Source organism: Pseudoliparis swirei, chromosome 16, assembly GCF_029220125.1.
Source record: "Pseudoliparis swirei isolate HS2019 ecotype Mariana Trench chromosome 16, NWPU_hadal_v1, whole genome shotgun sequence".
NCBI lineage: Eukaryota > Metazoa > Chordata > Actinopteri > Perciformes > Liparidae > Pseudoliparis > Pseudoliparis swirei.
In genome coordinates, this window is record NC_079403.1 from 3,877,327 (window position 1) to 3,897,326 (window position 20,000).

Below are 20,000 nucleotides of genomic sequence, written 5' to 3' on the forward strand. Positions count from 1 at the left end.
AGTGTCATCATCTTCTGTCACGTTTAAAAAATATATATAATATATTTAATGCTCAACAATGTTTTTTTCACATGTATAATCCCCCTTTATCACGTTTTCGTGTCGGCCATCTTTTCATTGGTTGCGATCTGCTGTTTTTTTTTAAAGAATATACTTTATGATTAATAATATTTTTTTTCACGTGTATAATCCCCCTGTATCACGTTTTAGTGTCGGCCATCTTTCCGCTGGTTGCGATCTGCAACCTCGTGGCTTTAGACGCTGCACACTGCACCTTTAAAACCAACACAACTCTCGTCATCTTCTTTTGACGTTGTTCACGACTGAAGTTCTGCTCTCCGGTGCTTTTCCCTTTCACACACAGAGTTGGAAATCTTCCAAATACGCTGACATTCATTGGATGTGAGGAGGCCGATGTTTACAATTGATTGCAGTGACTCATCCTTGAAAACGGCGACAAAAATAAGCAGAGGGCAATCTCGCCGTCAACACCGACGCTCTTGTTCACTTACCGCATGTCTTCCGAGTGCTCTTACAGCATGAACGCCAGCGGAGGAAGTAAATCAGAGCAGGAGTGCCACCACGTGCCATTAGGGCTTCGAAATGAGCTCTAAAAGCAACATTAACCGGACTCTTTTTTTCTTCTTCTTCTGTCTCTCGTTTTATAGCCCCTGGACTACGAAAGCAAGAAGGCGTACACCTTCAAGGTGGATGCCTCCAACGCTCATCAGGATCGGCGATACCAAAGCTTTGGGGCCTTCAAAGACACGGCGACGGTGAAGATTAACGTTTTGGATGTGGATGAGCCCCCGGTGTTCAATAAGCCCTCCTATGTGATGGATGTGTACGAGGACACGCCCGCGGGCACCATTATCGGAGCGGTGACGGCTCAGGATTTAGATGCCAGCAGCGGTCCAGTCAGGTAAAAAGTTATTTTTCTTTTCAGTCTGACACGGTAGACGCTCTTTACGCCCGAGTTTTAGGAGCAACTGTGTTGAGCTGCGCGTGAAAGGTAATCGAATAAAACGGCGGAAACATTTTACGCCGCGCGGTGGCGGCGAGGAGATTAGACGGGACCCCGGAGAACTGAAGGTTCCATCTGGAACCGAAGATCGTTCTTCAGAGCGATGCCGTAGAATAACTATTTTGGGTTCCACAAAGAACTTTCAAACCAGGGTTCTTTAAAGAACCATTTCCTTAAAGGGTTCTTCGAAGAACATATAAAGGTGTCTCAGAACCATCAAAGAAATTGTTCTTTAAGGCAGTGGTCCCCAACCTTTTTTGAGCCACGGACCGGTTCCGTGTCAGAAATTATTTTCACGGACCGGCAATATAAATGAGGTAATAAATATGACGTAATACAATTATACGAAGGGCATGAAGTGCCAAAACAACAACTCATCATTACGCCGCATTAGTGTGAGCCGTGCGCTTGTTGACCTGCAACGAGCCGCTAATGGAGACGGCGACTCAGACGTGTGTTTGGTCCGCTGCTCCTAACCGAGTTCTGGTCGCTGTCATTAGAACAGGCAGAGTTGTTGTGTGAAATGTCCCTTAAGGCCACCGTCATTTGCACATCCAACACATGTTCTTCTGGCTCGGATGGGCTCGATTCACCGGGTGGGTTTGTTTACAAATGGGTTGCAGGTCTATTCTTTTGCAGTCGGGTCTTTTGCGGTTGGAGTACCGCTCAAACTCTTTTAAAAGCCTCTTCCACCCGGTCAACGTCTGAAACATGTAGAATATTCCGCTGTTCACTCGCCCACACAGCAGCGACTTTATCGGCCAACTTGAAAACAGTTGTCATTTCCCTGAAGTGACAGAATTCATTGAGCAGGTTGAATATGTTTTAAGATTCTTTGTCACTGAAATGTGCCGCCAGCAGAGGGTTCGGCGCGTGAGACTCGCCTGCAGCGATAAACCCGAACTTTAAGACTCCTGAACGCGGCTCAGACCGACACACGGGTGGATCCGGTCCTTTTTCAAAATAATATATTTTTCCGACTGATTAAAAAAATAAAAATAAAACTTTATTTATTCACTTTTTTTCCGCGGCCCGGGGGTTGGGGACCCCTGCTTTAAGGCACCATTTCTGGTTTCACGTAGAACCTTTCAAACCATGCTTCTTTAAATAACCTATATAGATGTCTCAAAGAACCTTTCAAAATTGTTCTTTAAGGCACCATTTATGGTTCCATAAATAACCTTTCAAACCAGGGTTCTTTAAAGAACCATTTCCTTAAAGAGTTCTTTAAAGAACCTATAAAGGTATATCAGAACCTTCAAAGAAATTGTTCTTGAAGGCACCATTTCTGGTTTCACGTAGAACCTTTCAAACCATGCTTCTTTAAAGAACCATTTCCTTAAATGGTTCTTCAAATAACCTATAAAGGTGTCTCAAAGAACCTTTCAAAATTGTTCTTTAAGGCACCATTTATGGTTCCACAAAGAACCTTTCAAACCAGGGTCCTTTAAAGAACCATTTCCTTAAAGAGTTCTTCAAAAACCTATTAAGGTATATCAAATTTAAAAAATGGTTCTTCAGCAGGTGACGGTTCTTCGTAGAACCACAAAGCCTTTGAAAGAACCATTTAAGATTTTACAGTCGATTACTTCGCCCATGGTCCTGGGAATATCTCTTTTTATGGGCTCCATAAAATATTGCGCCGCGAGGGCTAAAATGCCGCAACCTTTGGTCATGATTATTTTAAGTTACTCGTGAATAATTTAGGTTATGTTTATGTAGTGAACGTGTTTTTTATTTTTTCCTGCAGCTTTATTTGTAAATATTTTACAATATCGTGTAGATATTATTTTTAAAACACTTGTTTTACAACGCTAGAGAAAAAGAAAGTCCGACATCGTCGTTTTAAAGAAGCGTGACTGATTATGAATAAAGTGGATCCGACTGCACATCTTCTTCTCGAGGGGCTTTACTATTAAACCAAATATCCCTCGTGACTCCCGCGACAATAAAAAGAGCTGAAGGGAGAAAGCGGTGCGATCCGGCAGCCAGTGATTGAAGGTTTTCGAACTCTAATCCATTCATCAATGTCTCCCGGTCTCCGCGCATCGATGTCATCACGGCTTTAATCTCGAGAGTATTGTCGGCTTTCCTCATCAAGAGGTCTAATCAATCTGCGGGGAACGTTTGACATTGTCTCTGTCATGTAAAATCCGGCTCACATCGTCTCTCGGACGCGTTGGCGATATGATTATAACTTCATCAGAACCCAATCACGTGCACTCTTCAAATTAGAGCTATACCTGACATCTATAGAGTGCACTCATATATTCATTCCAAATATTTTGGACCTGTGACAAGAGGGATTTAACTCAGTTTCTTTGCATTTTGATTGGACCGGGGATAAGGAGGGCGGGCCTAGATGCGTTGCGCAATACGCAGCTACAGAGGACAGCTACACTCACTTTCCCTTGACCCTGAGAGACTCAGATTGATTGATGGATGGATGCCATGATTTTATTGGCCGAGGGAGCTGGCATGCATATATATATATATATATATATATATATATATATATATATATATATATATATATACTGTATGCCCTTTAGCTGACAGCCATTTTTGGGCAAATAAATATTCAATATTTCATATATTATACTATTATATTATATTTCAATGTTTCTCTGTAAAGGACGCCATTTTTTTGGATCAAGTGGTTGTAATATGTTTTTTTCAAAATCGCGGTAAATCACATGGACCGAGTACCACAGTCTGTGTTTTTATTTTTACCCAAATTAGCAAATTAATGCGCATAACCCATTGAAGACACTGTAACAATGCTCGCAATCTAAATTGAACTTGAGTGTTCGTGGGTAAATTGGTACGACGGTGCATCCACGCGAAGCAAAAGGTACGGAACGTCAATGTAAAGTCCGTTTTCTGTAGTTTTATTTCACTCCTTTAAATTAATTTCTTACACTTTGATTGTTTTTCATTGAACTAAAAAAACATTGTTCCTACAGAAACGCCTCCAGGGTCCTGAGACCCTAAGAAGTTTTTATAGATCTGGCTTGCTGGATTCCCCCCCCCACCCCCGCCAGATTCAACTCACCGCTTTCGAGCAAAAAAAACACACGAACACACACGCCACGCCGTGTTCCACACTTGAGTGGCGGATAACAATAGACGGGGGGGGAAAAAAGACAAAAGAAGAGCGTTCTTAAAAAATGCATGAGAAACCTTTTTGTTTTTCGGACCTCCTCTCGCGGTCGTACTGATGGTTTCTCGGAATATGTATCGCTCGAGCGTCGCGCGGATACGCCACGGAAATAAATACCTGTTTGCGTGCACGTTAGTTGTTTTATTATGAATATTTCATTCCGGGGGAAAAAACAAAAGAATACAGAAAGTAGCAATCTTGACAAAAAAAGATAACAAAGAAGAAGCGCATTTGTCTCCACCACTTTAAATATTTATCAAAAGCACATCTTGACTTTCTTTGTGTGCGTTCGAAGAGCGGCCGTGCAAAAGAATAGACCCGATGACCCATCATGCATAGGGAATTATGCTTTTAGTCTTTTAGTCATTTCTGATTCTGGTATTGCTAACGGTATATAGCCAAGTTAACGTTAGCCGGGGAAACAAAGGGGCCCCATGAATTCTGTATTGTTGTCCGCCTCCTACGGTCTAAATGGGTTTTCAAGACTGAACTTTTGGCCTCTTTACTAAGATGGATGAATAAAATCTAAAAAAAACTAAAAAAACGAGGACACGAAAAAAAAACCTGTAAGAAAAATAAATGATCGCTGTGGAAAATGAACACAAATTGGACTTTTTTAGCCCGTGTGTCATCTATCCCGGGTTAAATTTACCATGCGGCAGATAAAAGTAGCCGATAATGCCGTAATTAATTTTCATATCTGCAGTTTTCTGTTTCAAGTAGACTCTTTATATCTGTGATTTTCTTTCTCACTCGCAACCGTTGATGAGCTATATTCTCCTTTAAGGGAACTGAGTGATTGAACCAATTCAAATTAAAAAACAGGTCTAATTTTCTTTTGTCTCATAAATATAAAAGAAAAATCAGATTTCTTATTTTTCGGCCATTTATCTTGACAAAAATTGCGAGTGCGATGGCTTGGGTGTGTTTTACTTCCTCGAGGAAATGTCAAAACATCCGTGAGACGTGATTTCATCTGTAGGTCACACGGACACTGTGACAGACTTTTCTGGAGAAGCTTGACTCCGATAGTACCAACTACCCGCCTCACGGAAAAAAACACATTTGTGCCCTGAGGCTAAATTGTCAATCTTTTGAACTCTTGATGGGAGTTTGGCGGTAATATTTATCAAAGGATAAATATCACTGCCAAACTCCCTTCAGGAGTTCAAAATACTCTCTAAAAAACTGAACTAGTTTAGACATGTTAATGTTCACTTCGCCACACGGAGTTTAAGACTTAAGAACGTGAGGGAACCAAATAAATCTACTGAGGTGGGTTTTTCTTAATTTATTATAATTGGTATTAATGACTTAGGGGTTTGAATGTACTTTGGCCTCTTTTTCTTTATTTTTAAAATAATTTATATTAATGACTGAGCGGTTTAAATGTACTCTAGCCCTCTTTTTCTATATTTTTTATAATTTTTATGAATGACTTCATGGTTTGAATGTACTCTAGGCCTCTTTTTCTTTATTTTTAAAATAATTTATATTGATGACTGAGCTGTTTAAATGTACTCTAGCCCTCTTTTTCTATATTTTTTATAATTTTTATGAATGACTTTATGGTTTGAATGTACTCTAGGCCTTTTTTTCTTTCTTTTTTTATAATTTTAATTAATGACTTGATGGTTTGAATGTACTCTCGGCCTCTTTCTATGAATGACTCATGTCCAAATTGAGTCTTTATAGAGTAAAAAAAAAAAGCAAGAAAAAAAGCACGATCAATATTAATTGGAAATACCCTTTATAGATGAAGTGGCGTGCCACGAGGACAGATCAGGCAGAATGTGGCGTAGAGATTACTTCATGTGGAGAACAACACTGTCGGCTCAGCCTCTAACCTGTTGAAGTGCCCACGAGCAAGGCTTTCCACCCCCTCCCCACTCTCTGACCTCCTTGTGAAGAGGAATGAAGCGACATATTTTCTCCTCTGGGAACTCGGCCGACGATCACACAATTATTAATGAAAAAGATAGCCTTTTAAGATCAAATAGCATGGCTCGTGATGAATGGAGCTGTCGGTGGCGAGCTGGTTGCTCTCAGATGTGACCGGGCAGAGACCGAATATGTGTTTCTCGTGAGATTGCACCCTCTACCGAGATCAGCTCCTATGAGGATACGAAGTGCTCAAGTCAAGCGAGTAGAAACACAAGTGTTACTTTAAGGTGATCTGTACACTCATGAAAACCAGTAAATACCCCTGATTAATGCACACTGGTCCTTCAACCCTCGGCCTTAACCCCAAAACCAGCCGGGTTTCCAAAACTAAACCCTTTATCACAGCCAGGAGCGCGGAAAAAAGACTATTTCCATCTTTCTGATGGTCCTTGAATGCATCATGCCCAACGAACGATTCCGTCAGTAAGAAAGTAACCATCCATCCATTATCAATACCGCTTCATCCTCATTAGGGTCGCGGGGCGCTGGAGCCAATCCCAGCTGACATAGGGCGAAGGCAGGGGACACCCTGGACAGGCCGCCAGTCCAAAAAAAAAAAAATTAACCAAATCCATAAATGTTGATATTTCATCCCAAACATTTTTTTTTACATGTCACATTTAAAATCTCACCTTAAAATATCTTGAATAACGTCAGAGTATTATGTACGTCGGTTCCGCCAGATTGATAAATAGACTAAAAATTAGTTCCCAGAGAAATTTGTTTGCTCAGCATGTCCCAAAGTTCACCTCATTACAGGATGGGAATGTATACGACACACTCAGCACATTATTCTGGAAATGACCATTCAGAATGAGAAATGACGCCAACATTACATTACACCTTGAATTGTTCTTTAAAAGGCTTTGTGGTTCTACGACGAACCACCACTTACTGAAGAACCAATCTTTTGTTTGAGGCACCGTTATAGGTTATAGGTATTTAAGGAAATGGTTCTTTAAAGAACCCTAGTATGAAAGGTTCTTTGGTGTAAACAGAACCGGGGCCTTAGAGAACTATGTTTTGAAGGTTCTTTGAGACACCTTTATAGGTTCTTTGAAGAACTCTTTAAGGAAATGGTTCTTTAAAGAACCATGGTTTGAAAGGTTCTTTGTGGAACCCAAAATTGTTCCTTAAAGAACATTTTTTAAAGGTTCTTTGAGACACCTTTAAGGAAACTATTTCAGGAAATGGTTCTTTAAAGGACCCTGGTTTGAAAGGTTCTTTGTGGAACAATAAATGGTGCCTTAAATAATAAGTTGTTGAAGGTTCTTTGAGATATCTTTATAGGTTCTTTGAAGAACTCTTTAAGGAAATGGTTCTTGAAAGGACCCTGGTTTGAAAGGTTCTTTGTGTAACCAGAAATGGTGCCGTAAAGAACCATTTGTTGTAAGGTTCCTTGAGACACATTTATAGGTTCTTTGAAGAACTATTTCAGAAAATGCTTCTTTAAAGAACCCTGATTTGAAAGGTTCTCTGTGGAACCAGAAATGGTTCTTCTCTGGCATCACTGAAGAACCATTTTCGGTTCCAGATGGCTGCTTCATCTCTCTGTGTGTAACTCGTGTACGTGACTCCAGAGGGGAAACATATCCCTGCTGTTTGTGTTGGAAAATGTCCGCCACTAAACAAACACGTGTCTCTGAAGGTACTCCATCGACTGGAAGAGTGACATGGACAGCTACTTCGACATCGATCCGGTGGAGGGAACGATTTCCACCAACGAACTCCTCGACAGGGAGAGCATCGCCCGGCACAACATCTCCATCGTGGCCACCAAACTTAGTAAGTATGACAACGACGATCGATTGTGTGATTCATCCGTCATCGTTGTCCCTTCCCCCCCCCCCGCCCCAATGCCATAATCTGTGTAAAGGATTTAACACACAATACTCAATCCCGTTTTTGCTGGAGAGGCTTATAGGTATCTATAAACCACGAAGGCTCTCCCGGATGAACTCAGAGCGTCTCCTCCTCACCGTGGCGTCTTTTATGTTAAACACATTTGATGACATAGAAAGAGACTCAGGCTTCATACACGTATCGACCAATGGGTGACCAGGACTTTTCCAGGACTTTAAACCAACATTTCCATGATCAAATATTTCGTGAAATCTCGGTGTACACATGAAAAAGCGACAACAAGTCGTATTTATACTACAATGACAATTCCAAAGCATTCAGTAGACAATGTAAATAAACATTTATATCTTTTCAGTTAAGGTGCGTTCACTTTTTCCCAAATTTGTGCTGCGAGTATCGAGAGCGTATTTAGAGCGTCATTCTTTTAAAAGCTTATTAATTATTGAAAACTAAAAACATTTCAAAAGGTTCTGTGGCTATATCAAAAGGTTCTGCAGATGCATAAAAAGGTTCTCTAGATGCATTAAAGATTCTGCATACACATAAAAAGGTTCTGCAGACCCATACAAAGGTTCTGCAGACGCATTACAAGGTTCTGCAGACGCATTAAAGGTTCTGCAGACGCATAAAAAGGTTCAGCAGACACATTTAAGCTCCTGCAGATGCATAAAAATGTTCTGCAGACCCATAAAAAGGTTCTGCAGATGCATTAAAGATTCTGCAGACACATAAAAATGTTCTGCAGACCCATACAAAGGTTCTGCAGACACATTACAAGGTTCTGCAGACACATTAAAGGTTCTGCAGATGCATAAAAAGGTTCTGTAGACACATTTAAGGTTCTGCAGATGCATAACAATGTTCTGCAGACACATAAAAAGGTTCTGCACACCCATAAAAAGGTTCTGCAGACGCATTAAAGGATCTGCAGACGCATTAAAGATATTGCAGACACATTTCCATGACTTTTCTAAAACTTCTGGGATTAACTTTTTTTCAAGGATTTTTCCAGGCCTGGAAATAACTATTTTACAAATTCCATGCCTTTACCAGGTTTCCCATGACCGTACGGACCCTGAAGAGAGAACTTTGTCAACCTTCTCGAGCTCCACAGCTTTTCGTCTAAAAGAAGGAACAGATGCTATGTTTTTTTTAATTATTAAAACGTGTCATCAAGCTAATTATGTTTTTTTTATATGAAGGAAGTGGAGCAAATTACCGGAATAAATAAAGCAAATCCGCCGTCATCAAGTCATCAGATCTCTCCGAGAAGCGTCAGAAGTCATTATCCCAGAGGCCGGCTGGTGCTCAATCAAAAATTACACACGCCGTATATTCATTAGGACCGACTGTGAAATATGAGCTGCTAAAACTTGAGTCATTGTCGCCTTGGAAACTGGTATTACTAACTTCCCCTCAAGGTCACGGTAGTGACATGCTAATTCTGCTTCCACTGCCTGTGTGTGTGTGTGTGTGTGTCTTTTGTGCATAAATGTCAAGCAACTGGAGGATGAGGTAGACTGAAAGGACGAGGGGGCGATGGAAGGTGGGAGTTGGAGGTTTTCATGTGTTTATTTGACGTAATCTCTGGCGAAGGCGGATAAATAATCCACACAAATAATATTCTTTATTCATATTCGGGACCTTTCTAGATTTCACTTTGGTATTCAACCAATGGCGAGCAGGCTTTGATGGGATCTGGCGGAGGTCATCTGCGTATCTGCAATAACAACTCTCATCCGAGCTTAAACATCGTGCTGATGAACCAGAATCTGGTCAAACACGTCGTCTCTCAACTCCAACCTCCTCCAGTCTTCTTCCTTTTTTATTTATTCGTTTATTCTTCTGGCTCAATGCACAATAACAACAGTGCAACTGAGCCAGCGTTAGCCTGAGAGAGCTCATGTCCATCTGCTAACCTCGGGCCAGATTTTTCTGGCTTCTCTCTAGTTGCTAATCGGGGGTGTAAACGATGAGCAGCAGCACCCAAAGAAAAATCTAGCCGCCACAAATAAAAGCCTCTTGCCCCTCCCCCACCCCCTGCTGCAGGCTCTTCCGTCTGATTGGCTGAGAGATCGGCGGCGTATATAAATAGCAAAAACCTTTCTTCGCGTGGCATTTCCCGCCGTGTTGTTACGAGGGTGTCAGAGGCGGTTCAGGTCTCGGCGACAAAAAAACACAACTCAGTTAAATTTTGGAAAAAGCATCATTGGGGTTGAAATAGCCCAAAATGACACAGAGGAAGCAGAAAAGGCTTCTTTATTGCACTTCAATTTTGAACAACTCCTTGACATTTGGTCGGGGTGAGCTGGTGTATCGAATACTTGATGCAGGAATTAGGCAGTAATAACCCCCCCCCCCCCCTCCTCCCTTTGGCTTCTCTGGTTCCCCTTTAGAGATGATTTCCAGCGTGTGAACAGAGTTCACATCCAAAGCCATGTGTTTAATAAAATACTGGTTGAACTGGTGGAACAGGGAAGGGATGGAGCTAGTAAAAAAAACAGCAGCCTGGAGTTTGAATCTCAACTCTTTGACACGTCTTTGACCGTGAGCGAGATTTTGGTAGAACTTTGCGCTCTCCGGTTTTATAAGGTATTTCGAACGGCTTCTCTGAGGTGAATTCTATTATCCATCCTCTTTGGGATGTTTTTCTGTTATTCAGAAATTCTAAAACCACGAAGAACGGCAATAAATATTGAAGCGAGGCACCTTGAGAACACACCGTAATAATCCATCGTGTGAGTAGAGGTCATGCACAGAAGAAGAAAAGCAACAACCCTCTGACAGCTCGACGGCGTGTATATCCTCCGCTGGCCCTGCAGAGCGCTGTTCAATAAATACTAAATGCATGCAGAGCTCCACGTTTGACCCTCTTCTGCATCTGCTGTTTGTGTCCTTGCTGCTAATGCCGCTCAGCGCTGTCCTCCACCCACGCCTCCTCGTCGGCCGTTAACAACGACTCAGAGGAAGAGAATCGGAACAAGACGAGCAGTCGGGTGACATTTGCCAGGAATACAAAAGGCGGCGATTAGCGCGACACCTGAGCCGAGAGTCTTTACTGCAGGAGGAAAAGAAAAGGCCTCCGCGAGATTTAGTCCGGTCGGCGCTGTAGACGCTGCACACAGAACAATGAAGGTTCCATCTGGAACCGAAAAAGGTTCTTCAGAGTGATGCCATAGAAGAACCATTTTTGGTTCGACAAAGAACTTTTCAAACCAGAGTTCTTTAAAGAACCGTTTCCTTAAAGAGTTCTTCAAAGAACATTTAAAGGTGTCTTGAAGAATCTTAACATGTTTTTCTTTAAGGCACCATTTCTGGTTCCACAAAGAACCTTTCAAACCAGGGTTCTTTAAAGAACCATTTTCTTAAATAGTTCCTTAAAGAACCTGTAAAGGTGTCTCAAAGAACCTTTACAAATTAGTTCGAAGACACCATTTCTGGTTCCACAAAGAACCTTTAAATGTGTCTTGAAGAACCGTAAAAATAGTTCTTTAAGGCACCATTTCTGGTTCCACAAAGAACCTTTCAAACCAGGGTTTTTAAAGAACCATTTTCTTAAATAGTTCTTAAAAGAACCTGTAAAGGTGTCTCAAAGAACCTTTACAAATTAGTTCTAAGACACCATTTCTGGTTCCACAAAGAACCTTTAAATGTGTCTTGAAGAACCGTAAAAATAGTTCTTTAAGGCACCATTTGTGGTTCCACAAAGAACCTTTCAAACCAGGGTTTTTAAAGAACCATTTTCTTAAATAGTTCTTAAAAGAACCTGTAAAGGTGTCTCAAAGAACCTTTACAAATTAGTTCTAAGACACCATTTCTTGTTCCACAAAGAACCTTTAAAGGTGTTTTGAAGAACCTTAAAAATAGTTCTTTAAGGCACCATTTCTGGTTCCACAAAGAACCTTTCAAACCAGGGTACTTTAAAGAACCATTTCCCGAAAGAGTTCTTCAAAGAACCTATAATGGTGCCTCAAACGAAGAAATGGTTCTCCAGTAGGTGATGGTTCTTCGTAGAGCCACAAAGCCTTTTAGAGAACCATTGAAGAACCATCACTTCTCCGTGTGTGCAGCAATAGAACCGAGTCGCGTGTAAATAAGTGGTTAAATTAACGCTTTTTGGCATTTAAGCCCGGTGGCAATTATTAGGAGTCAGAACGAGGGGAAGAGCTTTTAAACGCAATAACAACCTCGGCGGGAGGAAGATGAGGAAGAGCGTTTCTCTCGATCTATTTGCAGACATTGAGCGTAGTTTCACACCGAAGACGGAGTCCGCTGACTTCCTCCTCTCCACAGACTGCTGAGCTCGGAGGAACGCTGCTATCGGGCACTTTTTATTTTGTATAGATTTGTGGTTGATTGCGTAAACCTGCTCGCTTGGTTGATTTGTTTTCTATTAAAATGATCTTCATCAAAAAAAAAAGTAATATCCAGTAGAAATGCTCAAGCTTGACCAATCCAGAGCGTGGAAATCGGTTTAATAAAAATAAATACAGCATTTTTGGAGGCTGAAACGCTGACTCCAGTCACATTGGAATATAACGGCTACACCATTGCTCCACCTAGTGGCCTGAAGGAGGAATCACCGCTGTGGACGGTTCTGGAGATGAGTTTCTGAGACGAGGAGGAAGCCGTGAACTCTCGTATCCTGACGTCCAAGGACTCTCAAGACGCTTCTTCATTTTTTTAAATACATATTTTTTTATCGCACAGATTTCATTCATCCAGATTTTGAAGTCGTTCAAAACTTTTTCCGAGGCCGTAGAACTCAGGACCTCGATGACGGACGACATCGCCGCTCTTTTTTTCTTCTTCTTTCTCTCTCCGCGTTCGTCGCCGGTTGAAAGCGTCGAATCCCTTTGTGTCATTTTCACCTTCGCTGGGAAGATTGCTTTTTCCACCAAGGTCAGACACGGGTTACTAACTGAGCTGTGGCTGCGTCTCCAATCCCTTTGAGACAAACCCCCCCCCCCCCTCCCTCCTCTTCCTCACTCCTCCTCCCTGCATTCTTCTAAACCACCCACCTACGCATACACACACACACAAGTGCACACTAAGCCCCCCCCCCTCCACTGCAAAGCCTATTCCCACAACAAATCCATAAAGTTTACCTTACTTGGGCTTTGGCACAAAAGGAACATTTCCCCCGCCCCCCCACACACACACACACACACACACATTGTAACAAACAACCCTGGATTCGAGTGGGGTCCCTCTCCGGGGGGCTTTCACACTATAATTAATATGGGCAGCACAGCTCACGGCGAAAACACACAGAACCCGAGCTGATGAAAATATTGTCTCCAAAGAGCCGTATCCCGTAATGAGAGGCGTGCTGTATTTGTAGTCGACGCACGGGGAGGCGTTCAGGTACCGCGTGTTCTTTATTTATTTCATTCTCCTTCACGTCGTCAATCAAAAGGGCCGTAAAGCGCCGGCTTTTACGACGCATCGAAGGTTCTGCAGACGCCTCAAAAGGTTCTGCAGATGCATCGAAGGTTCTGCAGATGTCTCAAAAGGTTCTGCAGATGCATCGAAGGTTCTGCAGATGCCTCAAAAGGTTCTGCAGATGCATCGAAGGTTCTGCAGACGCCTCAAACGGTTCTGCAGACGCATCAAAGGTTCTGCAGATGCATCAAAGGTTCTGCAGACGCCTCAAACGGTTCTGCAGATGCATCAAAGGTTCTGCAGACGCCTCAAAAGGTTCTGCAGATGCATCAAAGGTTCTGCGGACACATCAAAGAAGATTCTGCAGATGCATGTAAGGTTCTGCAGACACAACAAAAGGTTCTGCAGACGCCTCAAAAGATTCTGCAGATGCATCAAAGGTTCTGCAGACGCCTCAAAAGGTTCTGCAGATGCATCAAAGGTTCTGCGAACACATAAAAGATGATTCTGCAGATGCATGTAAGGTTCTACAGACACATCAAAAGGTTCTGTATACACATCAAAGGTTCTGCAGACACATGACAGCCTCCTCCACCCTCCCCGCTGCCACAGTCATAAACCGTTCCTCTCGGGCTCACCACACGACCGCAGTACCATCCTCGTCCACAGGATGGCAGTGTTGTGAAAAAAAGAACCTCAGCTGCCACGGTGTATTTTCTTCTTCATCCTGCCATGGTGTATTCTCTTCTTCATCATCCTGCCACAGTGTATTCTCCTCTTCATCCTGCCACAGTGTATTCTCCTCTTCATCCTGCCACGGTGTATTCTCTTCTTCCTCATCCTGCCACGTGTATCCTCTTCTTCATCCTGCCATGGTGTATTCTCTTCTTCATCATACTGCCACAGTGTATTCTCCTCTTCATCCTGCCACGGTGTATTCTCTTCTTCCTCATCCTGCCACGTGTATCCTCCTCTTCATCCTGCCTCGGTGTATTCTCTTCTTCTCTCTGTTCCAACCCCTCCTGCGTTGTGTTTCCCTCCCCAGACAGCCCGGTGCTGACCAGCCGTGTGGCCATCACCGTCAACGTGCTGGACATCAACGAGTTCCCCCCCGAGCTCGCCAGTCCTCACGAGACCTTCGTTTGTGAGAACACCAAAATGGGACAGGTACGCGCCTCCTCTCGGCCTCTCGGCCTCCACCTGAGCGCCAGCAGCTTTTCATAACATGTTCTTCCTCGTGGATCGGGGGTCAGACGCGCTGGTTTTCCCCGGCGGCCGTCGATCGGAGCGTCGCTCGACCTCCCGTCGAGGTGATAAACGGGAAAACGCGTTAAACTGAATCTGAAAGGTGTGGATCTATAAATAACCGGCTGGTAAAGTCTCAATGTTTACACTCGCGGCAGAAATGAAGATCGCTTTTTTTTCTCTCGTCTTTTTCGCCGTAATAAAAAAGCATCTGTTAAATCTCTCGCTGACGCCGAACAGACGTCGGTTCCTCCGGCGTTCCTCTCGTGGTCACTCCAATGAAAACCTTGTTACCTCCGCATTGAAAATGCGGAAGGTTATGTTTTGATGGCCTTGTATTTATTTATTTATTTATTTGTATGCGTGTTACTCGCATAACTCAAAACGTATTAAACCGAATCGCATGTAATTTGGTGGGATGATTGGTTATTAGCCTGGGACTATTTGATTAGATTTTGGGATCGATCGGGTCAAAGGTCAAGGTCAAGGTCATGAAAAGGTACAAATCTTCTTTTTAACATAGCGCGGTCAATTTTTATCCAATTGGCAACTAATGCCAACATGTTCATAATTCAATGCCCAATCTTGTGATATGCGAAGGTATGCGCTCTACCGAGTGCCCATTCTAGTTGTTATTATTTTGGGCGGGTAACTCGGCACAAGCCGTGAACCTAAAGTCTAGATCAGGGGTCACCGACCTTTTTTAAAACCGCTACTTCAAGGGTACAAAATAATCCGACGGGCTACCTGTTTCATATAAACTTCCCCAAAAACAAATTTGCATGAATCACCTTTTGATAAAAAGCCGAGACGTCCGCATGGTTTGATGAAACCTGGAGCTTCTATAACTAAACGGTCTTACAGGCCCTAATATTAAGAAGCAGAGAGGTAATATTTTTTTTAAACCCTGGATATCCTGTTAGAGACAGAATTTCCGGGTCATAGTGATATTTGATGCTCATTTGGACTCTATCACCGAGGTAAAGATGAACTAGTTCAGGGTCTAATCCATTCAATGGAGAACAATATTACACTCTGGAACTACCTGGATTTAATGTTCATCATTTACTGTGAGCTCACTTTATTGGCTGTAATCCTGACTCTGTAATCCTGACTCTCTGTAATCCTGACTCTCGCCGCGCGTTTTTCTTGCATTTTTTAGGCGCGCTCATCAATGTCACACTCGCCCAAGGCAGCCAATCGGATGAAGCAGGAGGCGGGCCTTCCTTCCTGTTTTCCCGACGAAAACCTCATATCAGCAGTATTTAATTCTGAAGAGCTTCATAATCCTAAACGGAAACACAAACTGAAACTGATGGAGACGCAATTCGCGGAATAGATGATGGTATTCGCCGTACTCTTAACTTTCTTTTTTTAAATATCGTGAACGTAAATTGCGCACGCCGGCGCACGCCGCTGTTTTGCCCGGCGCGTTTTTACCGAGGCAGGGCAGCAGCCTCGCCAAGGTCCTAGTGCCCGGGGATTATGGCTTTTTTTTTTACGGAGCTCAATGTTGACTCTTTTTCGAACATGCCTTGCCGGCGACCACCGTGTCGGCTGCCTCCGGTTTAGAGGGTTTGGCCTCGGCAGCAGCGCCGCGTTGCTCATCAGGACCCCCGCAGTGCGTTTCACGTGGTTTATAATTGAGATGCAGGTGGTGAAGTTTTTGCCTGTGCCTGTAAATTTATCCCGTTAGCCGTGAGTCTGTCTGCGGTTAGCGTTCGGTTGCGTTGGCAGTCCGTCGAGTCGCTGCCGACTCCTCATCACACGGAGGGTGTTGTTGTTGTTGTTGTTGATCCTCGGGCCCGTCGCAATCAAAGCAGCCGTCACCGTCTCCTCCCCGACGTGACGTGAAGTCGGCGGTGATGTTTCTGTCGTGTTGTTTTCATTCTCTGAGACTCGAGGACACTTGGAACTGAGTTTTGAGGTTAATTGCATTCCGGATGCGAAATGAATGAAATTTTTAAAAAGCATAAAAATCAGACAAAAGTTTTTCCTTTGCAAATATTTTCAAAAGAGAAAAAAGGCACACAAAGAAGAAGCAATGTGTGTGCCGTGCATTCAAAAGGCATCACCTCCTCCTCTTCATCATCATCCTCCTCCTCCTCCTCTTCTTCATCCTCCTCCTCCTCCTCCTTCCAGTACAGGATCTACACGTTCCTCTGGCGTGGTTCCACCAGGTGTTGTGCACAGCTGCTGGATTATAAAGGACTGCTCTCTCTCTCTCTCTCAACAAAGAACCTTTCAAATCTGAGATTTGTGTCATTTAAAGCAGCGGTCCCCAACCTTTTTTGAGCCACGGACCGGTTCCGTGTCAGAAATTATTTTCACGGACCGGCAATATAAATGAGGTAATAAATATGACATCATACAATAATACGAAGGGCATAAAGTGCCAAAACTACAACTCATCATTACGCCGACTGAGTGTGAGCCGTGCGCTTGTTTACCTGCAACGAGCCGCTGATGGAGACGGCGACACAGACGTGTGTTTGGTCCGCTGCTCCTAACCGAGTTCTGGTCGCTGTCATTAGAACAGGCAGAGTTGTTGTGTGAAATGTCCCTTCAGGCCACCGTCATTTGCATCTCCAACACATGTTCTTCTAGCTCGGACGGGCTCGATTCACCGGGTGGGTTTGTTTACAAATGGGTTGCAGGTCTATTCTATTGCAGTCGGGTCTTTTGTGGTTGGAGTACCGCTCAAACTCTTTTAAAAGCCTCTTCCACCCGGTCAACATCTGAAACATGTAGAATATTCCGCTGTTCACTCGCCCACACAGCAGCGACTTTATCGGCCAACTTGAAAACAGTTGTCATTTCCCTGAAGTGACAGAATTCATTGAGCAGGTTGAATATGTTTTAAGATTCTTTGTCACTGTGCCGCCAGCAGAGGGTTCGGCGCGTGAGACTCGCCTGCAGCGATAAACCCGAACTTTAAGACTCCTGAACGCGGCTCAGACACACGGGTCTATCCGGTCGTTTTTCAAAATAATATATTTTTCCGACTGATTTAAAGAACCCATAAATGTGTCTTAAAGAACCTTTAAAAAATTGTTCTTTAAGGCACCATTTCTGGTTCCAAAAAGAACCTTTCAAACCAGGGTTCTCTAAAGTACCATTTCCTTCAAAACTTCTTCAAAGAACCTATGAAGTTGTCTCAAATAAACAAAATGTTCTCCAGTAGGTGATGGTTCTCCGTAGAACCACAAAGGCTTTTAAAGAACCATTTAAGAACCATGACTTTTCCGTGTGACGTTTCCTTTATTTCTTCATTTATTTTTGTATTTTGCTGACCGGTCAGGTGTGAAATGAGGAGAAGCAACAAAGGAAAACATAAAACATGAATATTTGCTCCGGTTCTGCGGTTCTGCGTCTCAGACGTACTCCGCCGCTGCTCTTCGTATCTGTTACTCGCTCTTTAATGTATTCCACGTTATTTTTTCTTCATAATGCCGTAACGTTGGAGCCGGTTCACTCTTTTATTCGCCATAATTACATTTACACTGGCGGCGTTTAGCCGGCGCTCTTATCTCACGCGGTTTACATTCAGCCACAATAGAAGCCGCCGCTCCACTCGTGATGCGGAGGCGGCGGAGAAACACTTCACAGCCGAGGAAAATGAGCATTTTCCGTCCCGATATGGATTATAATTAATAGCGTAATTAGAAAATAAAAAGACACCTCGCGGCTTTTAAAGGATAACGGCAACAGACGATGATGAGTTTCCACTTGAGTGATTAATAAAGTGTGAATAAAGTGTGAATAAAGTGTTCCCACTTCTTCTCTTCCGGTTCCCTCGAGCTGATGGACAGCGCTCCGACTCCTCCTATTTTCCATATGCTTAGCATTTTTTTTAAAGGGCTTATTATGACATTCAGAGCATATCCATTGCCTCCACACGGCTCTCAACATGGCCGACCGCTGAGCCGGCAGCTGGAGGCTGACAGGGGGGGGAGGGGGGAGGAGCACAGTTTCAAAGAAGGATTCAAATTCAAACGCTCTTGTCTTTGATTGGTCGGCTCTTGGATACGGAGCTCACACACACACACACACACACACACACACCAACACTCTCTCACACACACACACTCACATTCACACACACATACACACACACAGATGCTCACACACACATACACACACGCACGCTCACACACTCTCACACTCACACACACACACCAACACGCTCTCACACACACACACGCTCACATTCACACACACTCTCACACACACACACACGCTCACACACTCTCACACACATCCACACACACACACATACTCATACACACACACTCAAAGACACACTCGCTGACACACACACACGCTCACACACTCTCACACACACACACGCTCACACACTCTTACACACATCCACACACACACACACTCACACACACACACTCACACACACACACTCAAAGACACACTCGCTGACACACACACGCTCACACACAAACACACACAAACACGCTTAAACACACACACACGCTCACACGCTCTCACACACACACTCACACACACACACACTCAAAGACACACTCGCTGACACACACACACGCTCACACACAAACACACACACACGCTCACACACAAACACACACACACGCTCACACACTCTCACCAAACCGTTTTAGGTGAAGCTCTCTTGACGTTTGGGGAAAAGAGGAAGAGAGGAAAGTCGTCGGGTACGGAGGCGTCGGGAAAAATGAGATGTTTCAGTCAAAAGCTTTCATGCATTTTATAAATAGAAGAAGTGAGGAAGAAGTCAGAGAGGGAGGAGGGAGGAGGGAGGAGGGAGGAGGGAGGAGGGAGGAGGGTCAATCCCTCCATCAATAATCACTCGCTCCATCGTTCCCGGGTCAGGTGGCCGTTGGTGGGGGAGGAGCTCCAATCGTTCAATTAAAGTATTCCAAGTTTCTGTTGGATGAGCGCTTCAAGACGTTGAACTTGTTTTCTCTGAGGACGCCGGAAAGGTCGACCTCCGTCACGACCTCCGTCACGACCTCCGTCACGTCGACGCCGTCCTCCACCCGACGGGCCGTGATGTCGGGTGGCGCTCTGACACCGCCTCGTCTCTGTGCTCCAGCAGTTTGGAATTAACTTCCCGCTTCCCTCCGGGCGCCGCGGTGATCTTGAAATGTTAACGAGCGCCCTCGGCGAGAACCTTTCAGCGCCGCCGCTCCGACGCGCCGTCGGCTCGCTCGGCACTTCTGTTCAGAGTCGAATCATTTTGGACATTTCCCGCCGGAGCGTTTTAACGCGGCGGAGTTTTTATTCTCTGTTAAAAATAGGAAACATCTGTCATTGAAAGGGAAAAAAACCCTTCGGACTGTGGACGTCCGGACGGGGCGAGAGAGAGGAGCCGCCCCCCCCCCC

At 43.9% G+C, this 20,000-nt stretch overlaps 1 protein-coding gene across 1 annotated transcript in view; it reads left to right on the plus strand.

Annotated features, from left to right (window-relative positions):
- The window catches only part of LOC130206449 (cadherin-12-like), a 77,668-nt gene that overhangs the window by 48,167 nt on the left and 9,501 nt on the right, over positions 1-20,000 (plus strand). Inside the window, exons 7-9 of the mRNA XM_056434431.1 lie at positions 669-922; positions 7,780-7,916; positions 14,425-14,546. Coding sequence (XP_056290406.1) covers positions 669-922; positions 7,780-7,916; positions 14,425-14,546 — 513 coding nt within the window. The remainder of the gene's footprint in view (positions 1-668; positions 923-7,779; positions 7,917-14,424; positions 14,547-20,000) is intronic.